The sequence below is a fragment of the Megalops cyprinoides genome, chromosome 10, assembly GCF_013368585.1.
Source record: "Megalops cyprinoides isolate fMegCyp1 chromosome 10, fMegCyp1.pri, whole genome shotgun sequence".
NCBI classification, from domain to species: Eukaryota; Metazoa; Chordata; class Actinopteri; order Elopiformes; family Megalopidae; genus Megalops; species Megalops cyprinoides.
This window is the reverse complement of record NC_050592.1, coordinates 36,865,488-36,883,020: the sequence shown is the minus strand read 5'-3', so window position 1 is coordinate 36,883,020 and position 17,533 is coordinate 36,865,488. Positions and strand designations below refer to the sequence as shown.

Below are 17,533 nucleotides of genomic sequence, written 5' to 3'. Positions count from 1 at the left end.
GGAGTGGGGGAGTGGGTGGGGAGCTGAGGGGAGGAGGAGCACTGTTCAGCACTGGAGGATTGCTTTTAATTTCAATCAAGTGTGAGAAACAGTGGCACTTTGTGTTACCTTCTAGTGCACTAGCACTTGCTGTGTTCTGACCATAGGAGAAGGACACTGCTTTATTTCCCATACATTCATTTTACTGTAGCTATGATGAGAGTGCAGATTTCCCTGTTATGAATATTTGATCATCCATTTCATTGGTCTACATTGCTTTTCCTTTACGCTGTTGTAATGTATGACATGAGAAGCATGCACTCTTGTGATTTTGAACTTCTACTATGTCACCACAACTGTTTACTTACATTTAGAATGACTTTTTTAAAGGGGACATTCATTATCATTTCACCTTATACTTAGATATGGAAATGAATCTTTTGAAGTAATTGTGAATTTTAGAAATGTGGCTATAGGATATGTTTTTAATTTAGTATGTTCCACTAGATTAGCTGTAATGCAGTAAATTCATAGAAAAAAAATCATAGCAAGTAAGTGACAAATAAAAATACTGTGTGCCAGGAAGGCAAGCTGTACCACTTTGCAGCTCTGAACACTTTATCTTCTTTACAGCTATGACCATGTCCAAATCATTTTTGATAGCTATGAGCACACTGTCTTCTTTACAGCTATGACCATGACCCCGCCATATTCTTTACAGCTATGATTATGACCTGTGACAGTTCAGGGTGGGAGTTTCTTCTATTGCGGAAAGTACATGGGGACTTTCTGGAGACTTAGCAAAGTCCGTGCGACCTGTTATGTATGAGGTTATGCAGCCAGATGGGATAATGCCAGAACAATCTGTCATGTCAGTCTGCCCAGCAAATGCACTGAAAAAGATTCTTTCTGCAAACCTGTTATTGTAGTCACAAGATTCATTACATTACATTTTGTCATTCAGCAGATACTCTTATCAGGAGCATCTTGAAAAATGCATCTAATAAAGCCCCAAGAACAACAATCCATATAGAATGCATCTAACAAAATATACACAAATCCCACTCACAGTGTTTTGAGATCTAAAGCTATTATAAACGGATAAGTGCTGCAATAAATTAAGAATTGCATTGCATTGTCATGACCCTATAACTAAGAAAAGGGTTTGGCAGCACCTTCTCTTACCCTCCTGAGAGAATACCTACCCTTAAGGCATGTACCAGTACTGTGAGTTACCATTTGGCTGCCATGGAGCACCAGCTGTTCTCCAGAGCTCCATGTACACAGCCATCCCTTTGTTATGTCTACCTGCATGAATGGTATTGTCATTCATTGTGTAAACATGGGAGTGGACTCCAAAGTGCTAGTTTAAGACACTTGACACAAAGTAAAACAATCTATTTACCCTATAAAATTGGAAAGGGCTTGTGGAAAGTGACAGCCTTCTTGTGTTAACGGCAAACAAGATCCAGCTGATTAGGAAAACCAACTGTGCCTTTTGCACTCTAATGGAGGAGGTCTTTGCAAAATCAAACTTGCTAACTTGTTGCCTCTTGATGTTTGCTTACCGTATTTCCTGCCTCAATACTGTGTAAAATAGATGGTAAAGACTTTTGATGAAGAACCTTCAAATCCATTGAGCAAACCACAGTCTGTGGTAACAGTGGATCTAGAGTCCAAATTCCAGCTGTGGATTTGGATTACACCGTCCTGAGCATTACGAAAGGAGTTAATGTTAGCCATAGCCTTGTTTTCCCTGATTGGCTGAATGTATGCAAAGGATTGCTTATCATCTCACCAAGTCTGAAATGCAGCTGACCCTGGGACATCTTCGGAGACCATCTGTGGATTAGCCTTTCTTCTTGGTACCACTTACACCTGGCGCATTTGTTTGTCCATACATGTGTGAGATCTTCCATGGTTTTAAGGTGTTTGCTGTAACTGTTGAGAAAGATATCTTTGGAGATGCTACAAATCAGTATTGTAAGTAATGCATCTTGTATCCACATACAGTGTACAGCTCTGGAGCGTAACATTTAAATATGACATATTTTGAAGAAAAATATTGTTATATTGGTGAATACTACATTCATTAAGTTCAAACATGCAAAAAAGCATGACAAATTGAAACATAAAAATAAATTAAATTCGCAGGCTACTACTCCTGTTGTTTTTCAACAGTGGTTTGTTTTTGACTTAATATTTCTCTCTGATTCTGTGAGATGTTCTTTTACTTCCACTGAGTTATCTTAAAATAATAGTACATTTTCCTAAATGATATTTTGGAGCAGGTTTTTCAACACTAAATTCTTACCTTGTTTTCAGTTTGCTGCAGTGAGAGTTCCAGTACCTAAGAGCTTGGTTTCTTTTTAGCCCATCCATTTGATTAGTTTCAGTTCAGTGATATCCACTCCTGGTTCTGAGGATCTACAGTCTGCCATGTAATGGTTTTACATGTCATTTAGTTAGCAGATGATTAAGACCTGAGGTGGACTGCAATTTAGGGAAGACCTTTTGAAAAGAATAAAAACTAAAAAATAAACATAGTCATGGAGAAGTGAGGCTTCTTTAACCCCATTATGGATGGAGTTACCATATGTTGACAATTACTGACTGGTATTAACCAAGAGGTTTTATGTATATGTAGACACGTCACCCTAAACATATCTTCAAGAGGTAGCAATGCAATGTTAGAGAGACATTTTATCTAATATGTTAGGGTCCCCTTTTAATCACTTTTATCATAGGCTATACAGACCGCTTAATCAAGGGGCCCACAAAGATGACAATAGCTTAAAATAACTTCTAAATCACCTTTCAGCTCATTTACATTTTAGAGCAATGTGTACCATTTCCTCTGTAATGTATGATCCATTAATGCTTAGAAAAGATCCAGAGGTAGTGTTGAAATCAGCAGACTTGTGCCATTCAGAGGAGCTGTTCACAGTCATGCCTTTAAAATCACTAATGTTTATACACACAGAGACAGCTGGAAAATTGGCAGACATTGGGAAATTACATTTGCTGTAACAGTAAAAATCTCACTTGTAGTTCCATACATTTGGAGAGAGCCCATGCTTTGGGGTTACTGTAGCCTCTGAGCACACCCTCAAAGCTCCTTGATGGTCAAGTGGGGATTGAAGGCTTAGAGAGTCTTATTATCTGTAAGATTTGCAACATTTGCATTCAGTACAAAAAGCTGCTCCATTAATTTTAATGGGGCCCCCTTAGCTTGTGCCCCATGACCCCCAGGAGCCCATGACTTTGAAGATCCCTCTATAACACCCCTCTGCCTTTGAGCTTTAATTATTTCTCAATCCACATTTGACCTTGCTCCAACCTCTGAGTTCCTGGTGTACGGTCAAACATACCTGTCAACATATCTAAATTTTCCACACGTCCTTCTCCCAGACAACTACCAGAAAAAAACTCTCACAATATTTAAAATGTCAGATTCTAAACTATATTTTTAAAGGTGCCAGAATATAACTGAGAGCTCAATATTCAGTGTGGAGGAAGGGAATTGAAGGAAAAGAGTGTGTTGAATCCTAGTTTCAGGGGGGTTGAAAGGCCAACATCGTGAATAGTCACTACATAAACTACAGACAAGAGTCATGAGGAGTACCCTGCAAAGGTGTGTCAGTGGTGCCACCATAAGCGGTCAAGAGGAGTTGACAGAAACATGCCAAGGAGAGTAGTATGGAGTAGGCAGAAACAAGCCAAAGAGAGCTATGCCTCAGCCATTTGAGAACCACACAGGGACATGAAGGGAAAAGTACATCTCTTTGTGTTAACACCACCTGTTGATACTTCAGTCACAAAGCGACAGTTATTGAGGGGGCATCAACACTGTACTCCATTGGACCTGCAATCCTGACTACCAATACAGCTCTGCATTTTGCTTGCAAACAGTCAAATTAACCTCTACGCTCTACACTATTGTCATTTAGCAGATGCTCTTATCCAGAGCAACTTACATAGGTTACAATTTTTACATGTTATCCATTTATATAGCTGTATATTTACTTAGGCAATTTTGGGTTAAGTACCTTGCCCAAGGGTACAGCAGTGATGCCGCAGGGGGAAATTGAACTAGCAACCTTTTGGTTATGAGCCCTGCTCCTTACCACTTTGCTACACTGCTGGCACTCCCCAGCTCCACAGCATTCCCCAGCTTGATAAAATACTTTTCAGAGGGTCTGTTAAATCATACCATCAAAGGCAACCTTTTAAGATGCCTGTTATTTTAAAGACAGGAGTGCATTCAGTGATGTGTTAAAATCTAAGATTATATTGGTTAAGAAAATGGGCTGGTTTCACTGAACATTGTTGTTATATGTGTGACTAAATTGATTTGCTTCAGCAAAATATCAGGGTTGATACATTGTTATAGAAGGAGGCTATTCTATGCTATAATTCCCCTGAGTCTCCATAAAGGAACATACAAATGAAAGCGAAAAGTCATACATTACTGTTCAATGTGACTAGGTTTTACATCTGTGATAAAACTGCCTTAAAGTGTTTCAGTTATTCAGTGCCACTGTAATTGAATCAAACACTCATAAGGGAAGAGACAGCTCTTACACAGATGTACAGCCTGAGGAATATCTGACCAACACAAAGTGCACATACTTTCATACCCAGTCAAAGAGAGCGAGCAAAAGCATATAAAAGCTTTTTTTAATCAACTGGGACACCCTTTGACGTGTGACTCTGTGCCATTTTGAGTGAAAGTACATAGGGCAAGTGAGCAAAAAATCCTTTTGGGACTCAGCCTTAGACCATTTCTTACTGTGTTGATTGGGTTGATGTATCCTCCCATTGTTGTTATTATCTAAGGTCATGGGAATCCTGGGATTTGTAGTTTTTGGTGCTATATGCTGGGTGGTGATTAAATTCACCTTGTTGATCCTTGTAAAAACCTAACTTAATCATGTAAACTTTTATATAAGTGAACTAATTGAAACTTAAAAGGGTCAAAAATCTTATTGATTGGTGGGTGCCAGCAATAGATCCGAATCTTCCTGTTGAATTTGGACTGTATAAAGAGTGGCTACCAGCACACTCTGAGGGAGAGATAGTGGGCTAATGCAGCCATTATCCCCTTAGAGAGTATTGGCTTTGCAAAGCTACAAGCAGCTTCTCGGCAGCGAAGAAATCTCGGCTCAGCCAAAGAACACTGAAAGGACTCACCACAGTAATTTGAGCTAATGACTTTGTAACAGGCTTGGGGCAGACCTTAGATAGAGCAAGTTAAAGATGTTATCACCTGAACATGCCCTTTAAAATGCAAGACTCTTCTCCCCACCCCTCCGTTTCACTCCCATTTAAGGCAAAACCACATTAACATTCCATCTGGGATAGCTAAACAGAATCTTAATTAGTCCTCATGCTCCTGAGCAAGGAGTTTATTCATTGCATTTCTTAACTAATGGCTGTTGTCAGGATATTTTTTTCTCTTTGGGTTCTGCAGGGGATATCATGCTTGCCTGCAAAGCATGACAAAAATGTTATGTGTAATGCAAAGAAAGGCTTTCAGCTGAGAATGCAAGAGTGAATCTGCCTCCAGTTGGGTCTAATGGAGAGGAACTGTTTACAGGGCTAATGGGGGCATCTACAACACTTGCTTTTTATTCTTATGTATATCATTAGGGTAACATACATGTTTCTGTGATAAACCACTCCTGAATAAAGATTACAAGTGAATAAAGGAAAATCACTCTATTTCAGCTATTATGGGGGATGATCTGTTGTTTGACACCTCCAAGTGCAAACTGCACAATTATAATTACAATTATAATGCAGTTAAAGTGACATGATGCAGACTGTGGTGACCTATAAAAGTGACATGATGCAGTTCACTGTGGTGAACTGTATTCATATATTAATAAAAATAAATGATAACACACAGAACATAGAGACTGCCATATCAGAGATATCTTACATTATATACATTACAGTCAGATAAATATTGGTTACAAAAGAAGAGGTGGCTTTCTTCTTTCCTTCCATGCTCTTTTAGAATGATGAATTTCCTTTGCAATGTTGTACACGCAATAATACTTTAAACATTTTCAAATAGCAAGTCCTACACCATTTCAATGAATAATTTACAAGCTTTATTTTTGTTATTGTTCATGAGTTCATATAATTGATATAATTGATCTAAAACAATATTGTGACACACATAATCTTGACATCTTGATATGAAATATCCCTGTGACTTCTTCAGATATAAGCACGTCCAGGCTGAGTGACAGCAGAATGCCTCCACCCTTGGTGTCAATACTGCTGTATATTTATAAAGCGGCAAGTGGTGGGGTATTGGGGTGAGTATGATATCCAAATACAGTTCACATATTAATTGGAGGTGTAATGTATCTGAATGAAATAAAACAACAACAGAAGCAAGAAAACATGATGTGGTCAGGAACTATGACTGCATAGATGGACGCAATACCTTATATGCTGTCCCATGAGAATAGACTATACAAAGGCTGACACTTCCCTCCGGCTTGCTTTCAATGCCCTGTGGAGTCCACCCTTCTGGACAGCACCAATAGGGTTTCCATTCATACATCTGGGTACTTTGTATCTGGACACGTGACAGTTTACCCTACTAGTGTCTACATTACAAACAAGTTCCATAGTAATGACAGTGGGCAAAGTGTCTAAGAGGAGAGGATAAAACATTTCCAGATTTATTTGGCCAAGCATAATCCATAACTGCTGTGGCTGTGTGATATGGGTCAGACAGGGGGTCCTAATGATGTGACAGCAGACACTGAAGTAGCTCCTGTTTTTACCTGGCCTTGATCAGTTAGGTGAAGGGATAATGCTTCTGGCACCTTTATGAGAAGACAGACCTTGAACTCACTTTCAACAATCCTTTCTACTTTGAAGTCCTTTATTGAATCCCTCTGCAATCTAATTTGTACCTTTTTTTCTAGAAAGATCAATATTTATGGCCTAACCTTAATGTCAGATTAAAGCTGTATAAATAACAGAACAAGAGCCATGGACAGGACCTGCAGCAGTTCTGCTCTGGATGACATATTGCTCTTGTTTGTTGTCCAGTTCTTTTTGTCTGAGTATCATGAGAAATCCATACTGTATCATTGAAGAAACTGGCAAATGCACGACTAAAATTAAATATGAAGTCGTTTTTGACGGGCTAAATATTGAGATGTAGTTCTACAGTTCTACAATGTATTTCAAAAGCTGATATCTGTGCCCTCTTGCAGTAAACAAATAACAGAAAACAGAGAACAGTTTAAGTAGAAGTAATCTAAAAAATGTAAGTAAAATAACTGGAGCTTCATGAAGGGCTGTAGCTACTTTACGGGACCGTTTTTTTTCTTCCATTCCCAGGTTTACACAATTTAAAGTATTTTTTACCATAATTTTGTCACGCTGATATATCCATAGGTCTGTACATGCGATGGCCACTGATTTAACAACGCAGGAAACAAATTCTGGTATCTTTCTGATGATGTGGCCTATCGTACCTCGCATTACTTTCGCATTACAACATTCTGACATATAAAAGCTACTTTATTTTGTACTTTGCCTCTGTCTTAATTTCAGAAAGTGTTAAATGATGTCACTCATACTAGTTTTATTTTATGTTGTAAATGTTATATTACTGTAATGTGTGTGTGTGTGTGTGTATGTGTGTGTGTGTGTGTGTGTGTGTGTGTGTGCGTCAAACAGTAAAGTGTGCCATCAGTTTATTCTTTTTCCGTTCATTTACGGAAACATTATATCAAAGTGGCCATTGCTGTGGATTTCCTAACTAGTCTATTACTACATACCAGTACACGTAAATTGAATTGAGATACTTCGCTTTTGCCAAGGATATTGCCTCATATGTATAACGTTGATTAATGAAAAAAAAAAACTTGCGTAACTAATATCACGGGGGGAAGAATATTAAGTACAATGGCGAATGAGATTATGCTCACAAAAGACTGTGAATACTTCTGTTAGAATAGTATCCTACACTTATTATGATTATCGAACCCCATGAACAAGATTAGATGCACTCAAGCAAATTGAATTCTCTATTGTACACGTTTAACGATGATCTTTTATTTGTTATGCGCTGCGCTTGCTTCACATTTTTCTACTTCCAGACACAGCGGGGTGGGTAAGGATCTTTTCATGTTTTCAAAGGCAGCCAGTGAGCTGTTTTACAGAAACAATAACTCTTTTTATTGAGAACAAATGTTGACATTTGAGGGGAGTAGGGAAAGCGTCTATCGGAACCCGAAGAGGAAATCGCCTCTGGTACTGTTTGACAACAGCAGTCGGTCCCTCGGGATGCCACCTGAGATTAAACCCTGCATTTCAATAAATCACCCTCTCGGACCGACGATGACATTATTTGTCTTTCCAGCACAAATCAGACCGAATTAAAAAATGTCCGGACTTGGAAGCAAAGTCTAAGACGACGTAAAGCCCAATAAGCATTAATCTCAAACACGGTTTGAATGAGCCAAACTGTAGTCATATTTCAACACTTCTAAGGCAAGATGTCAAAATTAATCTTCAAGCGCTTTGTAACTAAAACAACAATTTCAATTTTTACGCCACGATCCGGCACGGATCTGTGGAATAAACTTTTCAAGATTAATATCTGAATAATGTACAACATTCTGGTCATTAATTGTAACACTGACATACTGTCCTTTATTTATGTAACTCGTGAATTTCACTTCTTCTGAGTTAACAAAAATATTCACGCTGAACCACATGAATGAAGCAATAATTTACTTTAAGTTGTCTGTCTTTAACGTCATGTGTATTTTATGTAATTCTCAACATATGAAATGTGCATGCCAGTAAATTATACCAATGAGTAAAATTTTATACGACAGAGCACTACTTTATAATTAGCGGAGAACTCCACTGCCGCGAATTGAATGTCAGATTCATTTTTTTCAGCACATTATCTACAGAAAAGAGGAAACTAAATTTAAATGCAGGGTAAATAAGGGTTTCTTCTTCTTCTTCTTCTTATTATTATTATTATTATTATTATTACTCAGCTAAATGCCGCGACTCATTAGCGAAAAATGTTGTGAATTTAGAGAGCGAAAAAAGACGGATCAGACGCAATAGGTTCCGCACGCGCCCCATCTGAACGGCCAGATGTGTAGACAAGATTTTATTAATTGTTCAATACCGCAGCATAATTAACCAACACTGACCGCCATAAACTAGGATAAAAGAACGCGGAATCATCCTGCCAAGATACTATAAAGGTTCGACTAACAGTGTTAATCACTATGAAAAATAGATGAAGGCATCGAAAATAAATGCATGATTTATGGCAATCAGCCATGTTCATTCCTTCTTATGAAATTCTGAATGATGCATACACTTTTAAACCATTAATACAGCCTCTCCAAGGACGCCTGTTTCATTTTTGTGCAGTAAGCCGTCTAAAAGACAGCTTTTAAAGCCGAGCAGTGTTACAACACTGAGTATGTGTTCTTTAATAGTCCCTCGTTGTAATATTACTACAGGTTGTTTTTGGTACTTTGCAGTCAATAGAACAAATTGGTTGTTTCAGGTGAGGATTTTTTCCCCAAAAATCAAAGCACCTTTTCAAAAATATTATACGACGTAAAGAAAAAAAGTTGTAATTCAATAATGGATTGCACAACTTTGCCAGTGCATACTAGCGCGTTTTATTTACAATCAAATATATAAATTAGTAAAAGTATTATTGTTAACAACCAACAAAGATTGTGTAACTTTCCATTACGTTTCAAATAAAAACCAGTCATAATTTATTTACAAAACAATGCTCAGATTCCATTGCAATACAACTTGCATAAATTAGAGGCGTTGCCATCATTACAAAAATAAATATCAAATGTATTCCTCTTTTTAAGTCATCAAGTTCATCCGTCATATTTCTCCTACATTATACATCTTTTACAAATGGGATTTAAAGTAGGCCTAATCTTGTTTCACACCTATAGTATACAATATATCCCGTGGCGATGAAGCAGTCTAGGGATCCTGAGAAATAACATTCAAAAATCACATACATTGGGAAACTACTTTACCAACAAATGCACATTTGATTAAAAAGGGACAATGATTATCATATTATTGTTTTAAGCATCTGCGTAGTCTCTGTAGAATTAGAATACAGTGCGCTGCAGTCGGTGGCACAGAACGCGATCCGGTTTATAGAGAATTGTTTCTTTTAAAACTGGATATAGAAGTGATGGCTTGTTCGCTTTTTTTCAAAGCAATTGTGACACCTACCTGTGGACCAAGGAAATAAAAGCCAAATCAGCCAAAATTCCATACGATTTTCACATGGAAAGAATGAAATACGATGACTTAACAAACTCCATACAAGTGGGTGTATTTCACTTAAACATCGCTAGTGATATTAAAACAAATACCAATTTTAGAGGTAAAAATTTGTCTGATCAGTAGGCTACAACAGACCACTGTGTCATTCACAACTGTGTAGTTATTAATTCTATTATTAATTTTTAACTCACTTATAGTGCATACGCACGATATCACAACATTCATTGTGTTTTAACTTTAGCCTACAGTAACAACGGAATAGCACCGAAGTGAAAACTTGAAATTAAAAAATAGCCAGCTAAAAACTTACTTGCGTAATCGTCTTCTTAACTCGATAGGTATGGTTGAGATCCTACAGTGCACGCGTCAGTGGTGTCTGTCAAAAATGCAACACCAATTTAGTACCGATACAATCATCTCACTGTCCCTACCTACAAGCAAGGTCATTTTTAAATATCACGTATACATGGACTAAATCAAGTTCGGCATGCCACACGCAAAAGAAGTCAGATTATAAATTAATTATGTCTGTGAATAAGGCCAGCTAATACACAAACACTGAGTCGGGTGTGTAGGCCAGCTTCTCTCGTTCCCGCAAATTGCAAATTGGGTTCTTCACATGTCAATACTATATCCATGTTACACATGTGACCCTTTCAAATTTAGATTTAAAGCTTACACAATGTTTGTGAAGTAGTTTACCATTTAAATAACTTGAATTTCCACCTACCTTTCTTGGATTCTAAATTAGACAGCCTGAATTGCTGTTCCATCTGGGTCGCGTGGGTCTTAATAAGAGTGTCACTGCTCTGTTTGTGAGTAGCGCCAGCGTGTAGCACGGCTTGTGGGAGACCGTCGTTGGCACTCACTGCAGCAGAATTGTACCGTAGGATCCCTTGGCTCTGCAACGGGCTGAAGTTGCCGTAGTTTGTGTAATTACTATAAAACGGAGAGGTGTAATAAATAGGCCTTCCCAAGATGGAAGAGGCCGGGTAGACACAGCTGGCAGGGGACGTTGTTGATGGTGCTGATGACAGTATGCTTGAAGGACAGTTTTGCCCTGGGTGCTGCTTTTGGTCCGAAGTGGCAATTTCTGCTAATGACCACAGTTTAGGTTTGATGCTTTGACTCTGCGGACCTGACAAAATTCTGCTGTCAAGGCTAGCTTTGCTATTGCTTCTCGACGTGTCCTCGTGGTGTTGATTTAAAACTGGGGCTTCCACCCCTGTCAGTGGCGATGATGTCACAGGCTTAGGAGACAAGCCTCGCTGGCGTTCTTCGTTTTCGATATCGTGATCATCATCCTCGCATTTGTCCTTAGTGTCTGATCCGGACTCGCAAACGATGTCCCCAGTCCTGCAGCTGCCCTTCTCTCCGTCGGATTCCGCCGAGCAAGAATGGTCTGTGAGAGTGTCGACTTGTAAACTAATACCTTGTTCCAAAGAAGGAAAGAAGACATTTTATTTAATGTAACGTATACAATATACTATTGCAATCCATAAAATAGATTATATAGAACCTAAGGCAATTCAGAATAAATGGCCATATAAAGCCTTGACTAACAAAAAAGGAAATAAGACAACAAAAAGCGCCTAATTGTTACAATAACAACAACAACAACAACAACAACAACAACAATAATAATAATAATAATAATAATAATAATAATAATCGCCCTCGTCATCATCATCATCATCATCTTCGTCGTCGTCGTCATCACCATCAGTATCATTACCAGCGTAACTCTTATACTTATTGGTGGGGATACTCTTGATGTTGACATTGCTCAAAACGCAAAAACACAAGCAGTAAGCAATAGCAAATACAGTCTTAATTATGTGTTAAAAGTAAACACACAATGGAAGAACTTAATTCCAAATTACAGTTATTTCACTGATATACAAGTAATAATAATAATAAAAAAAACTTTAGCAATCCCGACTTTCACCGGTAAATATAACATTGACAAGGACTGGAGTGTTTACCTTCGTCCTCGACTAAAGTTTCACTGTTGTCGACATTCTTCTCTGAACGGTCGTCTTTCCTTTCTCCGTCCCCGTCGTCTTCATCCTCGTCTTCACTTTTACTCCGTGGTGCCCATGTCATCTTGTTCTCCTTCTTGAGTCTCCTCCTGGCATTCGCAAACCAGGTGGAGACCTGCGTAAGAGTCATCTTAGTGATTATAGCCAGCATGATCTTTTCTCCTTTGGTCGGGTAGGGGTTTTTCCTATGTTCCTGCAGCCAGGCTTTGAGGGTGGCCGTCGCGTCTCTAGTTGCGTTCTTTCGGTAAGCAGGGTCGTTCAGCTGGTACGGGTATCCTGGACTTCCATAAGGGTGGTAACTAATCGCTCCTGCCATGCCAGTTGTATGCGTGTCGTATGGGGAGCCCTTTGAAACGAATAAGGTGCACCATCAGCTGTTACTATTTTTATTATTATTATTGGGTGTAATAATATAAATGACGACATTCACTTACATGTTATCATTGTTAAATGCAATGGTAAAATGACACACACTTATTATTATTATTATTATTTAAATCTTTATATGATTCGTCTTCGTAATTAACCCATGTATTTATGATAGAAAATAAAGCCTGGATGTTTTTGCATTTGTTTTCTGTAATTATCCCATTGCATCGTCCTTTTCTTTTTGCGTGGGTTTGTTTTGTTGTAAGACTAACGTCGTGTCTTAGAATATCACTGCACTAAAGAGTTACAAATCCAATTTGCAAATCAGTAGGGATGCACCTTTTCAAAACGCTTGAAGTGCCATAGTTTTATCATTTTAATTTACCTTTTCACGTTTAAACTGCGCTTATTTAACAGTCCATAAACCTTAAGATTTTAAAATGCCATTCAGACCACTCGTGAGATCAAATGTGAACGAATATCTTTACGTCATCATTGCTACAATTTCTTTTTTAAAAAAGCAAGCTAAGTACATAAATGCAAATAATGCACACAATTCAGCAGTTGTCTGTAAACACAGAAACACCTAACTACGTGAACTTTGCTTGTCTACTGACCTAAAAGTATGAAACCTGGGCCTACAGAAATATTGAACAATAGGTATAGGTACCGGAAACATCCAGCACATAAAAGAAAAACATTTATCTAAGCATGTTTTCATGTCAAGAGTACGCTGGCTCCACTAAACATGCAGTAATTTAATCAATGTTGTATAATGAATTGATTTGCATTTAATGAAAAACGATAACCAAAGTACGGCTTAGAACATTTTGTCTGCATGTCCAAAGCTTACCAGGAGCCTGTTTTAAGCGATGTGTCTGTAGAAGTTTGGTAGCTATTTTACCGTAAAGTTGCTGAACATTTTTATTATTATTATTTTCTTTTTGCCTAAGCATACGGCCCCCGTGTGATCGTTAGTGATTACACGTCAGTCATTTCCAGCACACATTTCAAACACACATTTTTTTTGAAAACTGTCAGCACAGCGTATCCACAACACCTCTGACACAAAAGTGCACATTACCATGTACGACGGGAATCCAGCAGCGGGGTCCGTAGGGTAGGGCAGCGGGCTTGAGAAGCCACTGGCTGACGCTGTAAAAGCAGCCGATCCGGGGTAGGGACTGAAGGCTGATCCGGACGAAGACCTTGCCAGCTCCTCGTTCCTTGGGGCGGCAAGAGCTGAAGCCCCATAAGCTGGGCACGAATACAGCGCCAAAGAGCCCGGGGGCTGGTAGAGATAACCCTGAGGATACGACATTGCTGTGTGTGTGCGTGTGTGTGTGTGTGTGTGTGTGTGTGTGTGTTTTGTTCTCCACAATAAGACAGAAGTTCTAATCAAACGATATAAAACCACCAGTGAGTAAAACAGTCGGTAGCGAGGTAAATAAAGAACAGCCACAAAGATCAGCAAAGTGCCTGCATGGAGGCAGCGTCTCGCTCCCCTAGCGCCCGTTGTATTTAGTACTCAGTGCTATGAAGTGAGGAGTTGAAGGAAGGAGCAGTTGAGTTTCTCAGAGCATTGGAAAACAGGAACTGTCATTCTAGCTCATCTGCATATTCCATCTCCGCCCCTCGCCATGTGAAATGGAACTCGACAACAAAACCGAGGACGGTGGAGTAGGTCTGCACTGAAGAATGCTCTTAAGTCTGAAGTTCCGATTATTATACGGATTTATCACTTTTTTGTCCTCATAATTTGTTGGACTGAAGCGTGCTGAAAATACGCAGCATGACGACATTTTAAGATGTGTGCACAAAATATATTTTATTAATTAACGTTTAGACGCGAGATCCTCAAAAATATTGTGTACAAGGGATCAGCTGTGTAGTATTATGCAGCATTATGGCATTTTGTTTTCTGTTGTTAAATTCCTGTTGAAATACAACGTTGTCACATTGATACCTACCAAGTACTTTATTTTTGTACTATATTTATGGCACATCGAAGGAATGTTTCGATGAAACAACAACAACAACAACAACATATAAAATAATAATAATAATAATAATAATAATAATAATAATAATAATAATAATAACGTTCCGTTCAGTTAAAATATTAGTCAAGCAAGCGCATTGGACTATTTCTATACTGAATAGTACTGAATTTTATACTGAATAGTTTTTTCTTTCTTCCTAGTCTGTCACAAATGAAAGGCGGGCAACGTTTACATTATATTTGAACTGTCGCACAGTGTCTCACCGGAAGATTTCTAGTAATGCGCCCAACGGCCTGTAGGAGGTGTCACCTGGCTTCCACACAACCATATTTCTGAAACATTATCGTTGGTCTCCTAAGGGTTCCATGGTTCCCAGCGCCCTCGGAACCACGTTTAAATCATAGACAGGTTCGTCGAAAAGCACGATGAATTGATTGGATGTCATACAGGCTATCGCACACTTACCAGCAGTCTAAATTGCAAGCCAAAGGTGAGGATTACAATTTCAGTTTTTGCAGTAATATGAGTTTTTAAAGATTCTTTTTCTTTGCTGTTGTTGTTGTTGTTGTTGTTGTTGTTGTTGTTGTTGTTGTTCTTCTTCTTCTTCTTCTTCTTCTTATTATTATTATTATTATTATTATTATTATGCAAAAACAATGTCATGTTAAAGTATTTATTTTGTACATGGAGACAACAGGTGTGTTTTTTATTAAAATTACACATTCAGGCATATCAATTTGTATTCTTGAGGAGAATGTTTCGACCCATCTCAAATGGTATAATTTAGAACAACTGATGTTTTGTATTAGTATATGAAAACACCCTCAGTTTATGCCCTACTGTGTGCGTTACCGCCAGTAAATTTAGGCAAACAGTGCATTTGATGTTCCATTTCAAATTAGACTCTTACGAATACCGCGCAATGGCATTGCACCACACGTAGTAATACGTTTTCCTGCGCGAAATAATGTATATTGGCATTACTATTTCGAAAGATTTTTAGGAAGAGACACCAAGGTTTTAGGAGCACTAGTCTGATCGCGTATCAGTGCATTATTTAAGCAATGACAATATTCGCAGTGAATAATGTCATTGTTCGACGCTAGCAGATTGACAGTCAGATGAGCATTATTCAATGTTAGACACATGAACGCCAATTGCATACATTTGTTTCAATCAGAGGAGTCAGGTTTGACATGAACCAGTTCAGCGGGTAATTTATATATATAAAAATTAATGTATTAATTAATTACACTACCCATTGTTCTATATTGCTTGAATAAAAGCAATAGACTAAGTTTTAATTACCATCTATGGGAATATAACCCAGAGAACTGATGCATACCTATATTTTTCTTAGATACTTCTAATTTACTTTGAATACATAATATTAGTTATGTAAATTTAAGATTTCATAACAAATGTTTTTTGTAACAACAACAACAACAACAACAATAATAATAATAATAATAATAATAATAATAATAATAATAATAATAATAATAATAGTAATAATAATACCCAAAGTAATAAAACCACTTAAGCAATTTAAAGTTTGTGTCATGATTTGCAGGCATAACCATCATTTATAAATTTGTTGGTAAATTCCGAGACTGCATTTTCCTCGTCAATATCGATAAATGAATCACAACACGATTATTGTTATCATCTGTAGTACGTAGATTCAAACAAATTCACTAAAACGAATACCTAAATGCGGAAAATCGAGTACGACAACATACAAACAATACACTCCTCCTTTCAATGGCCCAGCATTCACAATAACCAGCAAGAGTCAAATTCCCCATCCCTGTCACTAACTTTATTCCTCTGCAATAAGTCAGTATCTTAAACGTCTATGTGTATTATGTATTTGTCAAAGGTTTATTGGGTAAACAGAGTGAGATCAGGCGAACTGATGAGACACTCGGGAGACGCCGGCAGCTGCTTCATTGCACAGTAGGGGGCAGTGTCACCTCTAGGCACAGTCACCTCTAGGCACAGACTGAATCAGGGCTCTCTGTCTCGCTCGGCTTGATTGAGGCCAGGCCTCAACTGCAACTACTCAGCCTGTATTTAAAATTTAGACAAATCTGGAGAGAAAGTCTCACATAGTATTTTAGTCTCATCAAAAATTTCAGAATAATTTGTTATTGTGAAGGCTGATGGCAATTATATCTGGAATTTCATAAAGAAACTCATATAATATATGTATACTGACATTCAGAAAATTAACTATATATACTAAACTGTGGTAGCTGATGAGAGCTGTTGAAAGCTGTAGAAAACCTTGTTCTAAGGTCCTGAATTTGAGATATGCTCTGTCTGTGCATTTGGATCTGTGTCTGTAGTGTGCAGCTTTATAGTAGTCTTAGGAAGGTAGGCTACTATGTTACAGAAGTAGTCAGGAGATGATTGACTGCCCAGCTGTACCAAGACCTTTAAGAGGTCATGCTGAAAGGGGCCACTCTGGACATTAAATACTGTCCCCAGATTCAGGGAAAATGCTTTTATCACATTTTCTCTTAGCTTTAAAATATTAGCTCAGACTAGCAGTACTAATATATTCAGTACACATTGTGTCCTTTGAATCCCTGCAATCATGATTACTGCTAAATAATTTATTGAATAAAGATACATTTTGGGAAAGGAATATAGCTATTGATCTGCTCTGCAATTACATTTATCAGAATCTTATGTCTTTTAATAGTAAAATGCAAATATGTATTTTGCATATCATTTTGACAGTACAAGACAGTATAGGAATCATATAAGTTCATGATATATGTAATTCTTTGCTGC

The 17,533-nt window shown here is 38.0% G+C and overlaps 1 protein-coding gene across 1 annotated transcript; it reads right to left on the bottom strand.

The window, feature by feature from the left end:
* Nucleotides 1–10,154: 10,154 nt before the first annotated feature.
* irx2a (iroquois homeobox 2a) lies at nucleotides 10,155–14,288 on the bottom strand. Its single transcript, XM_036539412.1, has 5 exons — nucleotides 13,813–14,288; nucleotides 12,303–12,705; nucleotides 11,048–11,749; nucleotides 10,628–10,693; nucleotides 10,155–10,263 (listed from the first exon to the last, which is right to left on the bottom strand). Exons 1-4 carry the CDS (start codon nucleotides 14,047–14,049, stop codon nucleotides 10,644–10,646), a joined length of 1,392 nt encoding a protein of 463 aa, XP_036395305.1. The 5' UTR covers nucleotides 14,050–14,288; the 3' UTR covers nucleotides 10,155–10,263; nucleotides 10,628–10,643.
* Between the last annotated feature and the right edge of the window lie 3,245 nt (nucleotides 14,289–17,533).